Here is a 23,818-nt window from a genome sequence, read left to right on the forward strand (position 1 = left end):
TGGAGTAAAGGGGTATCGCTTGTGGGATCCCACTGCCCGCAAAGTGATAATCAGCAGGGATGTTATCTTTGTAGAAGATAAACTAAAAAGAAAAGAACGATGATAGCGCTGAAAAGTCAGAGACTACTCAATACATGTGGAAAAAAGTTGAACAAGGAGATTCTTCTGAAGCAGAACCAGCACATGATGAACAAGAACCAGAAAATTCTAAAGCTCCAACAACTCGTCAATCAGATTGTGTGAGAAGACGTCCTAATTGGCACTCAGATTATGTTATAGAAGGTAATATTGCATACTGCCTTTTAACAGAGGACGGTGAACCATCAACATACCAGGAGGCAATAAACAGCTCAGATGCTTCACTATGGATGATGGCGATGCAAGAGGAAATTGAAGCCCTTCATAAAAATAATACATGTGACCTTTTGCCACTACCACAAGGAAGGAAGCCAATTGGTAACAAATGGGTCTTCAAAATCAAGCGAAATAGTGACGATCAAGTTGAGAGGTATCGTGCAAGATTGGTGGTCAAAGGATATGCTCAAAAAGAAGGTATTGATTTCAATGAAATATTTTCTCCTGTGGTTCGACTAACAACAGTTCGAGTAATTTTGGCAATGTGTGCTACATTGAACTTACATCTAGCAGCTAGATGTTAAAACAGTTTTTTTTCATGGAAATCTTGAAGAAGAGATTTACATGCTCCAGCCTGAAGGTTTTGAAGAAAAAGAAAAGAAGAACTTGGTTTGCAGGTTAAACAAATCTCTGTACGGTCTAAAGCAGGCGCCGAGGTGTTGGTATAAGAGATTTGATTCCTTCATTATGTGCCTTGGATACAACAGACCCTTGTGCTTATTTCAAGAAGTCTGGTGATAACGATTTTGTTATATTGTTGTTGTATGTGGATGACATGTTGGTTGCAGGACCCAACAAAGATCATATTGACGAATTGAAGGCACAACTGGCTAGGGAATTTGAAATGAAGGACTTGGGATCAGCAAACAAGATTCTTGGAATGCAAATTCACCGAGACGAAGTAATAAGAAGATTGGCTTACAAAGAATTACTTGAAGAAGATCTTGTCACGATTCAGCATGCAAGATTGTAAGCCAATTTTACCCCTCTTCCTATTAACTTCAAATTACCTATAGTATGAGTCCTAGCATGAAGAAGAGAGGATGGATGTCTCGGTACCGTATGCATCGACAGTGGGAAGTTTAATGTTCGCTATGATATGCACAAGACCAAACATTGCACAAGCAGTGGGAGTGATTAGTCGGTACATGGCGAATCCAGGCAAAGAGCATTGGAATACAGTAAAGAGGATCCTGAGATACATCAAAGGGACCTCAAATATTGCATTATATTACGGATGATCAAACTTACTAATAAATGGGTATGTAGATTCTGACTATGCAGGGGATTTGGATAAAAGTAAATCTACTACATGATATATGTTCAAAGTTGCTGGTGGAGCTGTAAGCTGGGTTTCAAAATTGCAGTCAGTTGTGGCTACATCCACAACAGAGGCAGAATATGTAGCAACTACACAAGCCAGTAAAGAAGCAATTTGGTTGAAGATGCTATTGGAGGAGCTTGGGCACAATCAAGAGTATGTCTCTCTGTTTTGTGACAGTCAAAGCGCCTTGCATCTAGCAAGGAATCCAACATTTCATTCAAGGACAAAGCACATACGAGTTCAATACCATTTTATTCGTGAAAATGTGGAAGAAGGAACGGTAGATATGTAGAAGATCCATACCAAAGACAACATAGCATATTTCATGAAGAAGACGATCAATGCCGATAAATTTACTTGGTGTCGATCCTCTTGTGGCCTGTCAGAGACGTAAGCAACATGAAGGTACAAGGTAGAAAGAATGATGTGAATATATGATTGTTCCAATCAAATATTCAAGTGGGAGATTGTTGAAAATCCACCGAAAGGTGGAATTAATCCACCAAAAAGTGGATTTAAAATCCACCGAAAAACAAATTGTCAAAAAGGGTTGGCTAATTGTTGAAAATTAGCAATGATATAATTGTATATTTTAGTCATTGTAATTTAGGGTATTTACAAATTAGTCCTTAAGCTTCGACTATAAATACCCTATCTCATTTAACTTCAAAATCATCCCAAAGCATTCTAGCTTTCTTCTAATACTGGAGAGAATTTAGAGAGTTTCTTGAGAGTTGTTTTCTCCTTTTTATCAAGAGAGAATTATCATTGTTTTCTCCTTGGTAGATAGAGAGAGATTATAATTCCTATTTTCTCATAGTGAAATTCTTCTACCGTTGCCTGTGGTTTTTACCCTAAATTTTAGGGGTTTTCCACGTAAATTTTGTCTCTTTTATCTTCATTTTTATTTTCTCAAATTATCAGTTACGATTTTGCTCTATCCGATAGCCGTCTTCCGCAACAATGCCCTTCCACACCAAAATAGGAGAAGAATGCTTGCATGTTCCTTGTTAGGGGGAAAGGCACCGGTTCACTAAATTCAATAATTTCATTCGCATCATATATGCAGGATGAAAATCTGTCTGGAATATCTTCCCTGTGCTTTTCACAAATAAAATTTTATTTGGAGACCTTCCCCCTATTTGTAGCATGAAAGACATGAAATTCGACCGGGCTAACTGGACTGCGTATTCCATTTTGAAAGCCCAGATCTGATTTCCACTTATCAGGGTCATGTACATGTATTGGGAAAAAAAAATACCTTCCATTGCAAGATTTTTTTTGTTGTATATGCTTGTAGGTGGAGATCTACCACAGCTTCAGGGGAGATTTGCCCCAGTATGGCTTGGTTTAATTGCTGCTTGAAGTAGGTAATGGGAAGATCTGCCTCTCCATCATTTCTTGTAGTGGTTTTCATATACCTCAAGGAATGTGCTGTACATCAAATCATCTTCAACCATGCACACCTGTCAAAAAATAGAGATCATTCTTATATGTTGGTGGAAATAAAACAGGAATAACATGCTGGAGTAACCGCTTTATGCAGGTCCAGTCTTGTCCTGTCTCCATGGATGCAAAGCTATAAAATGTTTCCTACATGATATCTACAGAATTTTGCACGCTTACACAGAACTATAAGAAAAAAATCAAGGGAATAGAGATATTATCATGTAAGACTATAATCACTTGTGACCAAACAATCGGTGTGTGAATGCATAGATTCCTTGTGCTTATTGAACATTTAGTTCATTACATGGAAGAGCTGCAATATCCGCTCATCACTTCTAGCATTAGGAGTCAAAGCTGCTTTCATGCCTTGTAACAATGTGTATATCATTTCCAACACAATCTAACTCTACATGGTGATCAGGTGCACTTTTCTGGAGGTCCAAGAGATGATTAGTTTAACTAGAACAAGGACACAAAGTAATTACAAAAAGTTGCAAGTCAACACTGGTGTGTATATAACATATTTGGATTGTCTGCAAGACTAGAATGGCGAACTTCTGCTGTAGTAGCAGCTGTTGGGTACCTGTAACAGCGGTGCAGCAATTCATTAAACGATATTGATGGAAGAGTCTTGATAATACTTGGTGAAAAACTTGAAGAAAAGATGGAGAAGCTACAGATAATTTAGGATTATTTTATGAAAGCTTAAAAAAGAAAAATGAGGGTCTGTCTTTAAATTTTTTTTCTTCAATACACTAAGTAATTATAAGGTAATATATATTCAAGACTTATTTAATCTATTGATAATAATATACACACATTTTACACGTACAATTGTTTGAAAACAGAACTTCAAGAGAGAACAACAATCCATTTTACTATTGAGATCATTTGATAAATAAATCTAAATTGATAGTATCGTTATTTGTTATTATTAAAAGGCTTAATCTAAAAATGTCCAAATTATATTTCTTTTTTTATTTAGGTGCTTAAATATTTGTGGTTAATATAGATGTCCAATGTTACAAACATTATCAATTTAAATGTCTCAACTATAACAGTTGTTAAAAGATTTTGTTAAGTAACACACGTTGCTTTTATATAATTATGAAATTTTTATTTTTTAAAAAACTTAAAATTATTAATTTTTTCAGAAAAATTCATTTTTTCTCTAAAATCTAAAAAAAAATTAAATCCTTAAAATCCTTCGTTCTAAACCTTCATTATCACCATCGGCCATCTCTGACCATCATCATCGAATAACCATCTATCGATTGTCACCCACCCATTAACTGGCATCGACCCCAAACTCCTAAACACTAATTTGAAATCCATAATTTTAAACATTAAATATTTGCTCCTTACCCTACTCGTCGTTCATTAACTTTTTTTTTTGAAAATCAAAATTGTGAGAATTGCGAATGAATCGGGAACGGGGGAGGGTTTCACAATGAACGGGGAAGGGGGGAAATTATCAGGAGGAATTTAAGAAATGATTTTTAATACTTTTATTTTTTAAAAAAGTAAATTTTTAAAATTAATCATCTAACGAATTTTTTTAACAACCGTTATGATCGTGACACTTAAAATGATAATGTTAGATATTTACACTGACCGTGAAAAATTTAAACAATTAAATGAAAAAAAGAGAGTACATTTTAAGTATTTTTTATATTAAGCCTTGTTGAAATGATAGTGTAAATTTTTTAAAGAAGTAATCTTAATTATTTATTTTTTTAGAATTTTTAAAATTAACCTTAAAGATTTGATTGACAGAAGATGTAATTTTAATAAAATAATCTTAAAATTTTGGTAGAATTTTTAAAAATAACCTTCATAGAAGATTAACTAAATTTCTAGTGATTGTTTGCAATAGAAAAACAATATATATATATAAAAAGGAACAAATGCAGCATTTGCTAGTACAAGTATGTAAATTATAAGTGTTGAAAATCTTCATAATTTCTCACATCTTTTTAGTGCCATGAATGACGAAACAATTGAATCACAAGTTCTTAGAAAAAAGTATAAAAATTTGAGGTAGAATGGCCAGTATATGAGCGACAACTAATGGCTAAAAGGAGGGTCATAATCAAAGAAATACATGTATGGAGGATCCAACCACCCATAACTAATAAAATTCCAGTGAAGTGGACGCGAAGAAACTACCCCCAATACTAATTATAACTTTCCATTAGCTTCCTCTAAGTTCAACTAATTATCATCCAACTCCATTACTAACCACCTTCCATTCATCACTTTCCTTGTATGTCTTAAAAGGAGATCCCTGTGAATGATTCATTCCACTGGAGCTGTCATTTCTCCCCAAGTCATGGAAACCGGAGATGGCGGTGGCGTTGTTGTCGTTGGACGGGTGGAGATCGATACCAGAGCACCCTTTCGATCAGTTAAAGAGGCTGTCACGTTATTTGGAGAAAAAGTCCTGGTTGGTGAAATTTATGCCAACAGGATCAAAGAGGTTTTTCTCCATACTTTTGAGTACTATATTATATTATGTTATTCGAACTCGAATATTTGAAGGATAATATCTCGTATTCATCTCCGAATATGTGTTCTGTTAGATGAAAGCTCAAGCAGGAGAAAGTGGGAAAGGTGAATCCAAGATTGCAGCCTTAACAGCCGAGTTAGTAGAAATAAAGCAAAGCTTGCAAAAGGCACAAGAGGAAAACAATTCCATGTCGTATAGCATAAAAACTCTGAGAGAAGATCTTGAACAAAAGAAAAAGGAGCTGCAACAGTTGAAGGCAAGAGAGCTCCACAGGCAACGGTTCGACCCCGATATAGAAGACCTCAAATTCATCGAAAACAAGACGATGACACGAGATGAAGAGCCGCATGATCAGTTCCAAAAGAAGAGATACGTGAAATTCGCTAGCCCTCCGTCATTAACCCAAGTCATTGCCAACAAAGACAACATGCCAGAAAAAACAGACAGGGTTATGAAACTTAGAAGGAAGACATTTATCCCAATTATCGGATGGCTATTTCCTAAGAAGAAAGCAAGCCAAGAAGATGATCATCACTCCCTAAGAGCAAACGAGGTCCAGAGGCATTTTTAGCTGAGACCATGCACAAAAGATTGGAGCTTGTGTAATAAAACTAGCTTAGTGTTACATAAAATTTGGAGTGTGATTCATTTTTATGAATACCACTTATTAAACTTCTTTACTGTTGTCACTTTCTCCCTTCATCTCTACCCTAACTCGACCGAAGAACAGTTCAATACACATGGGGTTTCAGTATCTGTTTGTACTGATAATAGAACACAGAATCATACAAACTAGAAGAACAATTTCATGTCTGGTTAAAAGTAGGTAAAAGAACAATGGATTCTTTGAAAGTCGGCAAGTCGGCCGAATTGAATTTTAATATATGTGCGCTGAGTGATGAATATTTGCACATGTAAGCATGTGAACCTTGTAGAGTTCCAGTTAAGACAAAATGTTTGCTAATCTGTTTTTAAAAAACTGATTAAATTTACAAGCAAAACCCAACATTCTAGTCACGGATTAGTCTTGGGGAACATTTTCAATTCTCATATTATTAACATACTGAAGCAACTCTTGAAAAATACATTGTTTATTTACCCTGTTTTCTGGAATATTTGTCCAGGTATGCATATATTATGAAGTTTTTAAGGTTCCATTAAAAAAAACTCGATGATGTAATTGAGTTAACTCGGTTTTTTGTTTATGAAAAAAGAACTAACAATGTCAAAATACAAGCGGAAATCTTGGAGATTCTACAACAAGTAATAAATAAGAGGTAATATGTATTTGTTTACTTTTATGACCTAAGCTACATAACAAAAAGCCATGCATATAAACAAATTGTCAGCTGCATCAGATTCTTCTATAAAAGAACTACATTATCAAAGGCAAAGGAGGACCAGAGAATAGGGAGAAAACCAAAAGCAGCTCCAAGATAATGAAGAGCGGTTTTTTTGCATGCCGGGGTTCAAAGGCAACAACAAAAGCAAACGTTTATCGACGACGACCCTTCTAGAACGATTCTGAGAAGCAATATTTCGGCTGATAACGATATCAGCTCTCAGCAAGGTCTCACATCATCATCATCATCACACGTAAACATTACCCTGCTGATGCTCACCACGGCGAAGCTGTTGCAGATTGTATTGAATTCATCAAGAAGTCTTCCAGGGAGGAGAACAGGGACTCCAGAGATGGCAGTTCAAACATGGATGGCATTAATGAAATAGTCATGCCAGTTCCTGTTATGTGATATAATCAATTTTCATGAATTTAAAGGCGAGTTTACTTTATGTGAAACTTCTGGTTTTAGTTTGCAGATCTGGTTAATGTATAATTTGAGGTGTGTGAGAATGTAGATTTGTAAATTGTGTACGAAAAATTTTCAGGGAGTTTGCAGAATCTTTTTACTCTTTTTCATTTTTATATTCTCTGGTTTTGTATAGGTTTGAACTTTGAATTTGTTGAGTTTGTAACACTTAATTTGTAAATCCTAAAACAGGGCTAGTGACTAAAACGTGAATTTTGAAAGTTTTGTGTTTAATTTCGAAATAAATTAAAAGTTCAGGGATTTTATTGGAAACATTTTGTGAGAGATGGTTTAGTAAAGAATGAAAGAAAGAAGGGTAAAATGGTCATTTGACAAAAAAGATTTTTATCTTTCTTTTTGTAGGCTATATAAACATGGGACAGGAGGGAAAGTTTCCTGAGAACTCCCCATTCTTCTTCTTCTTCTTTCTCTTTACCGTGAGAGCCAAAGTAAAGGTAAGTTGATTTCATCTTGTTAATTCCTTGAATTTATAGGTTGGGTTGGAATAATTGGGTGTTATATAAGCTTAATGAAAGCTTATATAAACTTAAAACAATAAGATGAGTGAATTATGATGGTATTTGTAAAATGAGTTTTAAAGATGAATTTTGATATGATTTGGATTTTAGGGTTTTGATGAGATTTTTGACTTGACATAAGAAGAATTAAGAAGTCTAAAGCATTAGAATTGAATTTGGATCATGTTGATATTTTGGTATGATTCTTAGCTTTAAGAATTTGGATAAAATATGAGGGATTATAAGGTGTTGGAATGCTAGAAATTACTTATAATGGTTATAGATGAGTTTGATAACATAATAAAAGGTTTATACATGAAAATTTGGGTAAATATTGAGGAATTTCGGGTGAAAATAGCCTATTCTGGGCAGGTGCATCGATACACTATGAAAATGTACTGATGCACTAAGACCAATTTTGAAGGTGCATAGATACATTAAGGGGTGCATCGATGCATGGGTATTTCGAACCTAATTTGTGTACCGATGCATCCATAATGCATCGGTACACCCCTAAAGGAAAAAGTGAATATTGGTCTATTAAATTCGTTCAAGTTATTAGCATCAAATTACAAGGTGTAGATATCTGATAATTACCTTAAAATATATATTTATGTAGATATCGAGCACGAACAAAGTTCCGGAACGATCATCAAGTTAAGATTCAATCGAAAGAAAGGAAATCAAAAAAGTGGATTGGAACTTAATGAGGCCAAGGTGAGTGCATATTAGTTAGCTTATGGTGCTAAATGGAAACAAGACTTGCGACAAGTCTATTTCCTATGTTAGAATGCATGAATATACGATTATACGTATATGAATGACATGAATTGTATGTATGCTTGATTATATGTGTTAACATGCTTTTGAATGTAATGATATGAGAAGTATGTGCTATGTGATGTATATATATGAACATATGCAAAATTGAACTATGTGACTGCATGAGAAAGATATGAGCCATATGACATGATATATATGAACATAAGAAAACAAAGTATAAGATATGAGTTATGTGATCCTATGAGAATAAGAAAAGAAGCTATGTGACTACATGTATATGTGAAAGAAGCTATGAGCTAATATGACATGTGATATGAAAGTGTATATGTGAAATGATATAAGTGAAAATGCTCATGTTATATGATACGAGAGCTATAGGTATAGTTGGCATACCAAGAGTCGAGAGTCTACGCGGTCCTTCGGGACATACAGTGATCCTTCGGGATATTTCATAGTGGTCCTTCGGGACAAAATTTCATAGCCCCTAGTGGTGACATCATAGTGCACAACCTCAATAGACTCACATATCTACAATTCTCATAGGTGTACATGGGCTAATAAAAGATAACATTAAATACAATGTATGTGATATATATATATATGTGTGTGTGTGTGTGTGTGTGTGTGTGGGTGTTGTGTGTGTTTTGTGATATGAATTATATGATATGATAAATGTGTGTTAGTGATTATTGTATATGTTATAAGATATATGATATGAACATAATAGATCATATAAACAAGAGAATAGAAATATGAATGGTAATAATATGATAATGATAGGAAAGAAGATAATTATATGCATGTGTGGATTTGATATATGAATGAATATATGTTTGGGTATGATGTGATAACAGTAATTGTTCATGCATGATTACAAGTTATAGTTTACATTATATGTTTATTGCCTCACTAAGTCATAGACTTAGCGTGTAAGTGATTTACACGTAGGTTTCAAGAAGAGTAAAGAGCAATGTGGAACAAGATAGGTCAATTCTCCTTATTGAAGGTCAGATCAGAAGAGAGGTGAATAATATGTATTTTAATATATAGAGTTCTAGTTGGCATGTATTCAAAAGAATATATTGTATAAGTTCTGAATAGTTTTGTAAACGTTTTGAATAAGATATATGTTATAAAAGTTTTAAAATTACTCACTATTTTATACAAGTAAATGTTTTGAAAAGTCAATGTAACACCTCGGACTCATATTCAGGTCGAATACGGGTTGAGGGTGTTACAGAATCAGACAGACAACACAAAACCTACAGATAGTAGGAAAATCAGCTATAAATGTTGACCAGATCGATTGATTCCCAAACAAGTTAAAAGAAACATTACGCAGATTTCATGTGTATATATAACCTCAGCTTTTTGACATTTATATTTCTCTTATCTCGGATTGTATGTCCATATATTCTTCTTATGTCTAGATCAGATATGGTACATTTTTTACATAACGAATGGTTAGTATTTAAACCCATGGTGCTATATACCAACATTTCACCAAGCGTTGACCAAACCTTAAAACTCAATAGAGGATCGTTTGATCTTATCACTTGAAAAAGGGCATTTCCAAGAGAAGGATTATATCCTTATGCCACAGTTAGGGCGTAAAAGAATTTTCTTTGAATCAATAAATCTTGTTCATATTCGTTTGTTTAATTTTAAAGATGTGTTTATTTTTGATTCACGTTTTTATTATTTTTGAAGGTATTCGTATTCAGTTCATCTAGCATATTAACATGTTCGTCAACCAACACTCTTCTTACTTTTGATTTGCTAACTAAAGAAATATGGTGGAATTATATCAGTAATCCTTAAGATCCTTAGATTTCACAGTTTGAACTCCAAAATTTATTTTATCTTCAATTTAATCCTTATTTTCACAAATATTTAAAATGTACAAAAAATAAGAACCAAATAATTGACCTTCTAAATGATTCAATAAACAAGTTTGTTCGTAAATGTAAACGAGTTTATTCATGAACAAAAACAAACTTATAAACGAGCCAATAATATGAGATCATTTGTTCGTATATGTTCGTTTATTAAATTAAAATAAAAAATTATATTCATACTCGTTTATTTAACTTAATAAACAAACATTATACGAACAGTTCGTCACGAACAATTCGTTAAACCCTCTGTTCATTTATACCCCTATCCACAACCCAATTCACAAGACTAGATACCATCTCGATGGGAAAGTAAATGACTCTTAAGTACAAAAATAATGATGAGAGCACATTTAATCTCAAATCCTCGAATTGGTTTATTTAATAAATGCTAAGAAACTATTAAGCACATCGTTTTATACAATTACAAACCTCAATGAGAAAAAGGAAAACAAAGCACACAATCTCGTGCTTCTTGTAGCTAAAAGTGTCCATTATAACAACAATACAATCTATGGGGTTTCAGCAGCTTCCACCCGGGTCAAGCCAACCTTAAGTTCGAATCAAGAGACCAGTTGTGAATCTGAGCTATGATTTTTCAGAAATGTGACATCACAGGCGCCCTCTAAAGTTACAAGCTAACCCTATTACTTAAGTCCGCAATCCATTCAAGGGCTTCAAAATAAGTAAATAAGATTTTATACCACTCACAAATACTAAAATAATCGGTAACTAGAACGGAAAAATAATCTCCACATTAGACATGCAGCAACTCATCACCTACTCTGATTCACTGCGAACCTTCTCTTATATGAAAAGCCTCTTCGTGGCTGGGTTGAGGATCGACGTTCAGATTGTTCATTACTCTCTGTAAAGCCCTTTGCTTCCCCTCTTCTAAATGGTTGAGTTTTTACACGGCGTTCATATATAGGTGAATTTATTCCCCTTGGTCTCTGTGCACCGATTGTTCATTACTCTCTGTAAAGCCCTTTGCTTCCCCTCTTCTAAATGGTTGAGTTTTTACACGGCGTTCATATATAGGTGAATTTATTCCCCTTGGTCTCTGTGCACCGAATGATCTAGGTGAATTTAATCCCTTTGGTGTTTGTGCATCATATGACAGTGGTTCAATGCCTTGCAAATCAGGTTCTGGAGTATATCCTATTGGTCGTTTCAACTCATCCATTCTCCTAAATGTGATTGATATCCTAATGGAAGCAATACAGCAGAAAGTTCAAAGAACAGAAGTTAACAATCGTCACAACAAACAGGAAAAAGATCACAAATTTGAACTTTACCTCTTAGTAGGAACTGCGGGCACACAATGCTTAGCAATGTCTGCTCCATTTCCATTTAAAACCAGAACTGACCTGAGAGGAGAAATAACTGATTTTAAGTTTTTAACTCAATAGTTGTAAACAAACGATGATTACATTACTTGAGTCTATAGAGAGATGGGATCTTTAGTGCATGTAAAGAATCTTACCCCACAGGTAGAGGAATTGCAATTGGCCCAGAAAACTCACCAGCATCTACAGCTTTCAAGTTTGACCCAAAAAGTATATTGCACTCACTAAGAAATGATACAGTACAGAATGGTCTAACAAAATCATGGTTGTCAATGTGAGGAGGTATGCAGTCGCCTTCTTCATATATATTGACTATACAACTGTCAGGCACACAAGTCTCAGGAAGCACATGCCATCTGACCAGCCGTCTAATTATCACCTTGAAGAGATCGGGTATAGGATCTACAAATTCATTTTGAAGAATCCCAGGTGGGTTACCATTTTTGTCCTGCCACCAGAAGGAAAACATTATAAAGCTTTTTAAACGCATATAACCACTTCTTGTGACTACAGTGTCTCCAGACACCAACTAATCTTCACAGTAAAACATGGATACATAAAACCTTACCACTGCATAATTGTAACAGCAACCAAATTGGATGGTTACGCGTCCTTTTCCCCGCATCCACTTTTGCGGTGCTGTATATGTGCGTTCTGTAGAATATATTCCACAATGAATAAAATATATATCCTTCAACATCAATTAATTAAATGTGATTCATTGTTTTAAACAAAAAAATACTGAGAAACCATTAATTTGAAAGATGACATATCAGCAAGTTGCACACAAGGATAACATAATGCTACAGAACTTTCCAAATGCTCCATTGAAATGCTAAAGCTCATTTGATGGCCAATAAGAGGAGTATTCTTCAACATCAATTACTTAAATGTGATGCATTGTTTTAAACATAAATTTTGATAAACTATTAATTTGAAAAGATGACATATCAGCAAGTCGCACACAAGGAAAAAAATGATATTACAGAACGTGATTCTATATACTCCATAGAATTGCTAAAGTCATCTCATCCAATGACCAATAAGAGGATTAAAGAAGCCTACAAGTCTCCTTCATAACTTGATTTTAGAAATATCATGATTTAAAACTAGCCTCTGGGTGATCCACTAAGATATAAAAAGAGGAAGCCTCTACATACAAAAAAAACAAAATCATGGTAAAAAAATTGAAGTACAACCCATAGAATCCATGATCAGAATGAGAATTGAATCACCCAATCAGATTCTTCTTGGATTGACATATACGAGAAACATCTGAGAAGCCCAAAAATGATTCATGGAGAGAACTGAATCTAATTAAATAAATCTATTTCTGACCTAACTAATTAACCAAATACTTATAGTCCAATGTTGAATAATAGACAACAAGGAAACAAAGAGTATACCAACAGGACTTGAACAAAAATGTACTGCATACTTTGTATTTGCATGTGCTCCTTGCTTGAATGTTATTTATGCTAACACATGACATGAAATTTGCTACTTTCTATACATTTCTATCGAGTTAACCATTATATTATAACATGCTCATTAAGCCTCCAAAAAAGAACCCTAGTCAGAGAAACTACTCAAGAATAAAAAAGCATATTCACGAATCAAAGAACATATTGCGTATGCACTCAACAATACAATCATATGAACAGGATTAGCAATATGTAAATACTAACCTTTCAACTCTCCTTTTCTCCCCATCTCCTGAAGCATATAAATATGATCAACTATCCTCTTTTGTTCTGCAGCACTGAAAATTCCCTCATGGAGTTCAAGCCCCTCGAGAATATTTACAAACTTCCCGTTAACTCTCTCAAAACATATAAAATCTTTCTTCCTCTTCACACTCATAAACCTAATGTACTCTCTCTGATCCCTAGGCAATTTAGGCTTCTCTACACCCTTAGATATCCTCAACTCCCCAGTGGCAGCAGTTAAACTAACAATCCGCTTGCTCGACTCTGAGCCCAGTTGCTCTTCTTCTTCGTCTTCTTCTACTCCCTCAAGCTCATCGTCCTGTGCCATGTCTGCCCATGATAGACGGGGAGCCGGGGTTTGAACCAAAGGCAACACGCTGGCAACTCCACCACTAGTGGATGCTTCTCCAATGGGTTCAGACAATCCATTTTCCCCATCTTTCCAACTACCCAATGAGTTGGTATCATCATCTTTTGAACTTCCAATCGAATTGACAGCACAATTATCATGAAGATTCTCATTTAATTCTTCTGATTCAGTATTGTTGGGAGTAGAAGGGATTGCATTCAGATCAGGGTTGGCCAGCCCAGCATCTCCTTCAAGTTCCACAATAGCAAACAAAAACCATGAATTTCTCTCTTTTTTTATACACATATCCATACAAAAACCCTCATTGCAGCAGTCATGGACAAGTAAAATAAATCGAAGATTATAATCTATTCTTATTTACTTTAAATCCGAATTATAAAGGACAATTAGCAAAGGTCACTTGTTTTCAGTTAAAAAAACTATATCAATAAAAGAAAGCTGCAATCATGAAATTTTATAAGGAAAAATCTGAGTTTGAACTTAATTAAAGCTCGAAACATGACAATGCTAGTAAAAGGAGGTTACCTGGGTCTAGAGAGCGGATTCGTTGGGAGAGGGTTTGGGTGCATCGGTGGCAGAGATCTCTGGAAAGGAAAGGTAGCCACGTGCTTAAGAACTCGGAGGCGATTCTGAGTTCGGACGGCTGATACTTGACCAGAAACGGGTCTTCCTTCTTGACTCGCTCCGGATCGTTCATTGGGTTGTCCGAGTCTTGAATCGGTGAAGAGAGAGTTGGATTCTTGTGACGGAAAACTTAATATTGTCACAGAGAACAAAGTGAAAAGAAAATTTCGTGAGTATAAAGAGAGCAGGTTATCGATGTTGTTTGAAGAATCTTCAAGGTGTTTATGGTAATTTTGGTTCTATGGATATATTGGGCGGAGGTGGTTACTCTCTATATCAAGACTGACATTGGTTTCATAATTTTGATTTAATTCAATTTGGTTCATGAAAAATTATATTAATTTTAAGTTTTAACATTTTATTTTCATTTTGATGAGTTAATATTGTTTTATAACTCTTTATATAATTTCTTTTAAATAATTAATTTTTAAGTAAATAAAATTGGGACATGGAAGAAAATTTTCAATTTTTTCATTTATTTCAATTGTGTCTAAATCTTTTTTTTGGCAATTTAAATCTTATACTTTTATTTGTTTTCTTTCAAATAAGATCCTTTTGGATAGTTAATTTGACCAACGTTCTTGTTGACTTGACATAGAAACATTAAGGACGCAATTGAAAAAAAGAAACAAGCGTCATTGAAGGCTTTTATCATTATGTCTTTTATTACTTTTGGTTTATATTTTTATTTTGAATTTGTAAACTTATTTTATAGTATTATTTGTTTATATAAAACAATTTTATTATGAAATATGAAAAATGCATATAAAACAAAATTAAAATAAAAGAAATATGAGATTATAAATAAGAAAATAATAAATTATATTATAATATTTTTCAATTTTCATAATTACAATTAAGATTTATAACCATAATTGTAAATTAAAGATATAATTAGGACATTTTTATTATAATCATTGACACAAAATTAGTCACTTTAAATCACATAAGGTCATACAAGGAAAAAGATAAAAATATAATAAAAAAATTCGAACAAAATATAGATACGAATATATTTGAATACACCGATGAACGAATCACAACACATAGAGACCATACAAGGAAAAAGATAAAAATCTAATAAAAAAACTCAAATAAAAGATAGATACAAACATATTTGAATACATTGATGAACGAAACACAAAAGAAGATGGAGTTGTTGGACTATATCGTCAATTCCGAGAATAATATAAAGAATAAAATAATGATAAATAGTATTTAAATATCATTATGAAAAATTAATGATAAAGAACGAGTTTAACATGTCTTAGGATTGTTAAAAATTATAATAATACGAGATTATAATCACACCTGAGAAGATAAAACAAACGAGATTAAACTTCTTTAAAAATAATATAAAATAAATAAAACAAAAAAAAATTCTTGATTGATCTTTTAATTGGAAACAGTTGAGGCATGTCTATACAAAATTTCTTTAAGATAGATTTTCGACCACTCTTTCGGTGCTCGAGTTTGTTGGTCATATGACTCATATGATACAACAACCAGATGATTAGAAGATCAACTACAATACCACAACAGTAGAGATCACAAACTATCATTGCCTTCGACTATCACCGAATTCTAAGGAGAGAAAATATTTTTCGAGAAAGTAAAAGTTTATTAATTTTGAGATATAGAAAATTTGTTCTAAAATTGTGTTTAACCTAGCAGGTTAACTCGGTATTTATAGAAAATTTTCAAGAGGGATTCACTCCAATTAGATATATTTTAATATTAAAAATTAAACAGAAAGATAATAAATATATTTTAATTTAAAATATTCAAAAGATAAAATCACATTTTACTATTCAAACTTAAATATATATTATTTTAATTTGAAATATTTAAAATGATAAAATTATCTTTAATAATTAAAGTTAAATAGATAAAAATACCTTTATTTTGACGTATTCAAAGAATAATTATCCTACTAATATTCAAATTAAAATTATCTTTTAATTTGCAATATTTAAAAGGAACATGAATTTAATTTAAGTATTAAATTCATCAATGAAATTCACTCCTTTTCCAATAGAAGTTACTAAAAGATCACTGACAAACTGTAAATTATAGTCGAGTTATTTGAGAAAACGATCAACAAACGCAAATCGCATATTCAAATTCATTCCAATGATACAAAATAGGAAAGATCATCATTATATCAAATAAGCGTCATCTTGATCAGTCATGACGATTGTCAAATCCAACACTGAGAAAAAGATAAATAAAAACTATGATCAAATGACATTATTTTTTATGTAGCATCAAATCGTTTGTTATGTCATCACATCACTATTGAGTTAATGCTTGAGTAATCAATACAAGAGCAATGTCAAAATTGAGTGATAAAATTAATTTAAAAAAATATTGACTAAAGCGGAAGTGAGAAGAAAAATGAGCGATGAAATTTATAATTTATCTTAAAAATAAAAAATAAAGAAAACAAATTTAAGAAATATTTAATGATCATCACACATGGGGAGCACCTTGACCTAATGCTCAAGCCCCCACTTTTCTACCTTTATAATTGAGGTCTTTAAATTATTTTTAATTATATAATTGGCATCTCTAAATTATTTTCAATCTCACTTTCTACCTTTATAATTAAGACCCCTAAATTCTTCAATCTAACTTTTTACATTTATACTAGAGGCCCCTAATTTTTTTAATTCCATAAAATTCTCAAATTCTCATCATTCTATTCATCTCTCTCGTTAACTCATATAATTTGGAATTAAATCTAATACTAATTTTTTCAAATCTCATTCTTCAATTATCATTTTTTTATTTGAAAGAAACTTAACAAATTAGACTAAGAAGACACTTGGGAGTATTGACTCTTAGATTGTTTATCAGTAGCTAATATCTGAAGTAGTTCAATAGGAGGAGTGACATAGGGAGTCAACCGGAAAATGGTCAAGCGAGGCTAGTTTAGCCAATTCATCAGCAACGTGGTTATTATTGCGTGATATCCATTTTAAGTCTGTAATCCAGTCATGGATATTAACAAAACAATAAAAATAATGTTTGACAATTTTTTTTATATAATTTATAAAGTAATATTAAATTAATTGTTCAAAGTAATAGAATATATTTTCATTCTATTTTGGTGCAACTACAATAATCCAGATTAGATACTGTAGAGGTAAGGGCAACTCTCTCAACCCAATTTGTTTAATTCGTAAATGTCATGATTCGTACATTGACCTTTACTTAGGGGATCTAATGTCTCATCCCACTAAACCAATTGGTTGTTGGTATATATTTTCATTCTATAATGACTAGGGCCGTAAATTAGAATAGACAAATCGCGAGCTACTCAAAATTGACCTGATCAAAGCTTAGTCAATACTCGAATCGAATGGACTCGACTCGAATTCTTAACAAGCCAAAGCGACCTACTTGGTACTCGACTCGAGAAGCTCGTGAGTTACTCAAAAAAAATATATTGAACTTTTAGATTTTGAAATTAAATTAATAATAATATTATCATTTGTATGTTATTTTTTAAGAAAAATACTATATAAGGCTTTCATGTAATTAAGGTTCGAGTTCGAATTTGAGTCGAGCTTCAATTTTTGATTTTGAGTGAAAATTGAAAATTTCAAGCTCGCGAGATTTCAAGCCAAATCGAGTTTTAATTCTTTATTTCGAGTTCGAGCCGAGTTTGAAAATTTTAAACTCTTAAGTTTTCAAATCAAGTTGAGCTCAGCACTAATTGAACTCAACTCGACTCATTTAATACCCTAACAATAACTTATTTTTGACTTTTCGTTCATAATCCAAAAATATCCGAGATGACTGATTTTTGCATGCCATAGTTTTAATTGTACACGAAAATTAACTCTGGCTCAATGTAACACCCCAATTTAGGGGATAAATTTAAGAAATTATAAAATGGTGAATTTAATTGGTATTTTTGGAAGAAATTGGGGATTAAATTGTAAAATTTCAAAGTTGGCAGACCATTTTAAGAAGTATAGAAAGTTCAGTGACTAAACTCATGGTTTACCCATTTTTATTATGGGATGAATTATAAACCCCATTTGCCGTGCCCAGTTTCCAGTTTTCCTCTTCCCCTCAACCCCTCTTTCAACTCTGATATACTCGCCATCAGACCTCCGATTGACGAGACGAAACCACCATCGTGTTCGTTGTCGAGAGAGGAACAAAACCCTCAAACCTTTCATCGTGAATCGTCGTCGTTTGTTGTTAATTTCAGTCGGAAGTATCGTCGGTAATAACTCGATTTCAATTGGTTTTTCGTCGATTCACGACGATCCGATGATCCGTTTACGACACCTCCTGCACCATCGTGTTCCTTGCATCGTTCCGAGTCTACCGGTGTCATCCTTGGTCTCCGTCGACGGCGGCACGTGAGGAGGTGAAGCGGTCAAAGTTTCCGATTCGTTGAAATCGAGCTCTCCGCCATTCAAAAATTTAAACCGAGCTTTTTAAGTATCTCGAAATCGCTTAAAATAATTTTTAGGATTTTTTTCGACATCAGGATACTGTTCACGAGCCGCCACGCGCCGCCACTGCGCGTGGGGAAGAAAAAATGACCGGTTTGACCGGTTTTGCTCCTATTTTGACCGGTTTGACCGGTTTTGCTCCTATTTTGACCGGTTTGACCGGTAATAACCCGACCCGACCCGTTGACCATTGTTGACCAAAACTTTGACTAGCTTTAACCGGGCATTAAACGACCTTTGACTTTGACCGAGTATACCTATCATGTCATTTTTCGACGTTCCAAATCCAATTTCACAGTCTGTTTTTCGAAATTCGAACTCAAAGGCCTCGAAATTTCCGGTCAAACCCGTTGACTTTGATTTTGACCGAATATTCCAAATTTTTGAAAAGTCATATTTTATGCTTTCGACGTCCTGAATCCGAATCCGAAGTCCGTTTCGCCAAATTCAAACCCGATAAGCTATTTTCACTGATTTATCATCCGATTCGATCCGTTTATCGTAATTAAGCTCCGTTTTTTATATAATTTATGTTAATATGTATCTGAGGAATTATTTGAAGTAGAATTGAAGATCAAAGGCGTTCGAATGGAATTTTTATGGTCGATCAGTATTACACGGAAATCGAGGTAATACTTTACTACCTCTTTATGCTTTATGGAACATGTGAATATTGGTAAATGCATGATTAAGATAATGTTTGTCACATTTGTGTCATTAATTAGTTTCTACACTCGATCCGAATACGGTAAAAGGATTCAGTAATTGATTATGGTTCAGATGATTTTTATAAGAAATTGAGGGATTGTTAGAATTAAATTACAAGTTCTGTGCTTAGTGATAAAGAAATCAACATGGATTGGTAACTTATAGTTTATTTCATCAAAGGTTAAATGTTAAAGGTACTTGGATGGGAAATTATGATAATACTCCGGTATGGTAAAATTACGAAAATACCCTTAAGTTGTAAGATGTCAAGAATTGTCCCTGGAAGTTGATTAATAACTCTGAAAGGATATATTGATATGATAAAACTACATATGTGCTTAAGAAATGCTAGATTTTGCTTACGAAATACGGATAACTGGTTTTTAACCCCTAGAGGGTTTGTGCAAGATATTAAAATTCTATTAAGGAATCATTTCAAGATAAGAGATGTTCGGGGAAAACAATTGATCATAGGATCTCTAAATTATAATTATTTTCGTTAAGAGCTAATATTGAAATTATCTGGTTAAGAAATTACGGAAATGCCCTTGAGAGGTAAAATAGTCCTAGTTAACCCTAAATGAGAAAATACTTTGAGAATTCATACTTAACTCGATTAAGTACATATTTGATTGTTAAGATCCTGACTTAGTTTAGGAAAATTCCTAATATTCCGTTTGTAAAATCTGAGAAGACACATGACCCATAAATATTCGAGTTATGAGTAAATACCTGAAGAATAATTTGTCGGGGTGCTCTGTTGTCAGAATTATTCGAAAGGACTAAAATAAATGATAAGATTGAATTTAATAGTAAGATCGGACGGAAGGAAATGATTGAAATACGGTGAATCTGTAAAATGACCAAAATACCCCTGTAATGAAAATGACCCAAGAATACCACCAAGCTCAGGAATGATTGGATATCTTTGAGCTCTGAAATAAATGGAATAAAAATGAACACTAAAATTACCAAAATACCCTTGTGTCCTATTCTAAGTAAATGCCTTGGATAATTAAGGAATCCAATAAGCATAGGTATTGGACTACCTTTAAAAAGTTATGGAACACAGCTTAAGTAAGCCGATCAACTTTAATGATATTGTTGAAAACATTTTAATATTTCGATATAACAAATTAAGTTAAATGAATTTTAAGATTTTCCAAATGATTTTCTAAGTATATTCGATATAATTATTCGATATCAAAACATTACTCTAAATATTTCAAAAAATTTTTAATCCTTACTTAAGTGTAAATTAAGTTTTAATCTTAAAACAATTTCAAAATAATTTTACAAAGTATTTCGAACCATTTCAAAGCCAAAAATTCCAGAATGCTCGGAGGGAACCGATTCCCCCCCAAGGGGGTACCGATTCCCCCTGAATAGGTTTGGCTCAGAGATTTCCAGAATGCTCGGAGGGAACCGATTCCCCCATAGGGGGTACCGATTCCCCCCTGTTCAACGGTCGAAATATTTGAATTTTACACTTAGGGAACCGATTCCCCATAGGGGGTACCGATTCCCCCACGCTCCAAACTGTTTTATTAATTGTTTTCACACTAAAACGGCTCTATGAACTTCACTAATCATCCCCAACGTTCAGAAGAGATTCAATGTGTATTTAAACAAGTTCTGAAGCCCTTGATCAACAAGAAATCATAGAAAACAAGAGAGAAAGCATCAAACACCAAGTTGTGCAAATCAAGCCAATTTTCCTTTCAATATTCATTTGCTTTCAAGAACACCATTTGTGCTCATTTGTATATTTGAGTGTTTTTTTATTCTAGAATTGTGAAAAATCTTACCTTGTGAGGTTTTCTTATAAGTTTGCAAATTTGTAATCTTCTCTTTGGGAAAAAGAGTGTTCTCAAGAGTTGGGGTATACTCTTGAGGGATTTTGTAAGGTTATCTCTTTGGCCTCAAAAGAAAGAACAAATTAGTGAATTTGTTAGAAAATCCTTAGTGTGGATAGCTAAGGTAGTGGACGTAGACTTGTTTGAGAAAGTCGAACCATGTAAATCGTTGTGCAATTACTTTCAATTTTCTGCAAAAGCTTCACGAAATTTTTAATTGCCAATTCACCCCCCTCTTGGTTGATTCCGTCGATCGATTAACTCAACAATTGGTATCAGAGCCTAACTCATTTGAAGGTTTAATCACCTCTTGAGTCGATTCGAGAAGAGTTATATCGATTATTAAAGTCATCAATGGCCTCCGCTTCAAACTTTGACTCCGATCTCGATTCGATGCCCGTCAACAAGCCTCATTTCTTCAATGGAGCTAACTATGCCTATTGGAAGAATAGAATGATGTACTTCATTCAAGCAAGTGACATGGGAGCATGGAATGCTGTAGAAGAAGGATACATCAAACCTCTCACTCATCCAAGGTTGTGGAGTGAAGGAGAGACAAGAATGTTCCAGCTCAACTCCAAAGCCATCCATATTATTTTTTGTGCTCTTGGACCAGATGAATACGGAAGAGTTTCATCGTGTACAACCGCCAAAGAAATATGGGACAAGCTTCAAGTCACACATGAAGGTACAGATGAGGTAAAGAAATAAAAAATTAGTATTATAACGTATATCTATGAAAATTTCAGGATGAAACCAAATGAAGACATCAAAGCTATGACAGATAGATTTTCAACGATTGTCAATGGTCTCAAATCATATGGATAGATCATCTCAAATGAAAAGCTTGTGAGGAAGTTAGTCTACTCCCTCCCAAAATCATGGCAATCAAAGAAGACGACAATCATCAAGTCTAAGGACCTATCATCCTTAACTCTTGAAGAACTTATCGGTTTACTCCTCACTCACGAGATGATGCTTGAAGATGAGGTGGACCTTGATAAAGTTGAAGAGACACCAAAGGAAAAGGAGAAGAAGAAAAATATTGGAGTTGCTCTTAAATCCACAAAAGATGAGAGTGATTCTAATAATGATGATGATGACGAGGAAATGGCATTGTTTGCCAAACGGTTCAGAAAAATGATGAGACCTTACCAAGGAAGAAAATTCAAACGAAACGAAGGCCTCAAAAATGAACCAAAAGAGAAGGACCCAATTATTTGCTATGAATGCAAAAAGCCGGGGCATGTCAAATATGATTGCCCACAATTGAAGAAAAAGGGTCAATCAAAGAATAAGCACAAGGCTCATGTGGCTACATGGAGCGATGAAGGAAGTTCCGATGAAGAGGAACAAGAAGTAGCAAACTTGTGCTTGATGGCATTCGGGGAAGATTCTAAGGTAACCTCTAACTCATCCGATTTTGATGATTTATCTTATGATGAGTTATTTGAGGAGTACAATGGGTTGGCTTCGGATTATGAGAAATTGTTTTTAAAATATAAAAATGATGTTTCAAAATTGAAAAATGAAAACAAACTCATATTCAAAACCAACAACGATCTTGAAAGTAAAATCAAAGATTTGCAAATCAAACTAGAAGAGTTTGAAAAGAAAAATTTAGATTTGCAAAATTTACTTTCAAAGATCAATGATGATCATCAAAAGAAAATTGATGATCTTAAAACTTCTTTTGATAAAGTTGGAACAAAACATTTTGAAAAAGGTGGAAATTCAAAATCCAACTTTGTTAGAAAAAGTTTTAGAAACTACAATCATAGAGGTCCCAAAGAACCTCTAATGGAAAAATCATTAGAAGTATGTGGGTTCCTAAAGAACTCATTACTACTAAAGATAAAAATATCCTACACAAATGGATACCTAAGGGGACTAGGATTTTGGAAACTAATGAATATGGACCCAAAAGAATTTGGGTACCAAAAATCAAAAATTAATCTATGTTTGTAGGGAAAGGAGCATTGCTACAAGGAAGGGAACAAATTCAAATTCATGGTACCTTGATAGGGATGCTCAAGACATATGACCGGAGACAAAAGCCGGTTCATTGAGCTTAACGCCAAAAATAGAGGAGAAGTGACTTTTAGAGACAATTCAAAAGGTCACATTGAAGGTATTGGTACAATAGGTAACACCTCTTCCATACAAATTAAGAATGTTTTATATGTGAATGGATTAAAGCATAATCTATTGAGTATTAGTCAATTATGCGATAAAGGATTCAATGTCTTATTTGAAATGGTTGTAAAGTCATTGACATTGCATCTAATCGGATTATGCTTGTT

At 33.6% G+C, this 23,818-nt stretch overlaps 2 protein-coding genes across 2 annotated transcripts; one reads left to right on the plus strand and one right to left on the minus strand.

Moving 5' to 3' along the window:
• The first annotated feature begins 5,219 nt into the window (after window positions 1-5,219).
• Window positions 5,220-5,988, plus strand: LOC120196704 (WEB family protein At3g51220-like). Its single transcript, XM_039198444.1, has 2 exons — window positions 5,220-5,387; window positions 5,491-5,988. The coding sequence occupies exons 1-2, from the start codon at window positions 5,241-5,243 to the stop codon at window positions 5,986-5,988; spliced, it is 645 nt and encodes a 214-aa protein (XP_039054375.1). The 5' UTR covers window positions 5,220-5,240.
• A 4,788-nt stretch (window positions 5,989-10,776) lies between these two features.
• On the minus strand, window positions 10,777-14,617 carry LOC120196832 (RNA demethylase ALKBH9B-like). Its single transcript, XM_039198545.1, has 6 exons — window positions 14,378-14,617; window positions 13,462-14,079; window positions 12,342-12,427; window positions 11,911-12,221; window positions 11,723-11,794; window positions 10,777-11,632 (listed from the first exon to the last, which is right to left on the minus strand). The coding sequence occupies exons 1-6, from the start codon at window positions 14,547-14,549 to the stop codon at window positions 11,362-11,364; spliced, it is 1,530 nt and encodes a 509-aa protein (XP_039054476.1). The 5' UTR covers window positions 14,550-14,617; the 3' UTR covers window positions 10,777-11,361.
• Between the last annotated feature and the right edge of the window lie 9,201 nt (window positions 14,618-23,818).

Source organism: Hibiscus syriacus, unplaced genomic scaffold (genome assembly GCF_006381635.1).
Source record: "Hibiscus syriacus cultivar Baekdansim isolate YM2019G1 unplaced genomic scaffold, ASM638163v2 tig00117034_pilon, whole genome shotgun sequence".
NCBI classification, from domain to species: Eukaryota; Viridiplantae; Streptophyta; class Magnoliopsida; order Malvales; family Malvaceae; genus Hibiscus; species Hibiscus syriacus.

Bases quoted from the DNA above. Each gene is read 5' to 3' on its own strand.
- LOC120196704 (XM_039198444.1), top strand. From the start codon at position 5,241: ATGGAAACCGGAGATGGCGGTGGCGTTGTTGTCGTTGGACGGGTGGAG. The intron at 5,388-5,490 runs GTTTTTCTCCAT...GTGTTCTGTTAG, and splicing joins ATGCCAACAGGATCAAAGAG to ATGAAAGCTCAAGCAGGAGA.
- LOC120196832 (XM_039198545.1), bottom strand. From the start codon at position 14,549: ATGAACGATCCGGAGCGAGTCAAGAAGGAAGACCCGTTTCTGGTCAAG. The intron at 12,428-13,461 runs GTTAGTATTTAC...TATATTCTACAG, and splicing joins GAGAAAAGGAGAGTTGAAAG to AACGCACATATACAGCACCG. The intron at 11,633-11,722 runs GTAAAGTTCAAA...TGCTTCCATTAG, and splicing joins CCCGCAGTTCCTACTAAGAG to GATATCAATCACATTTAGGA.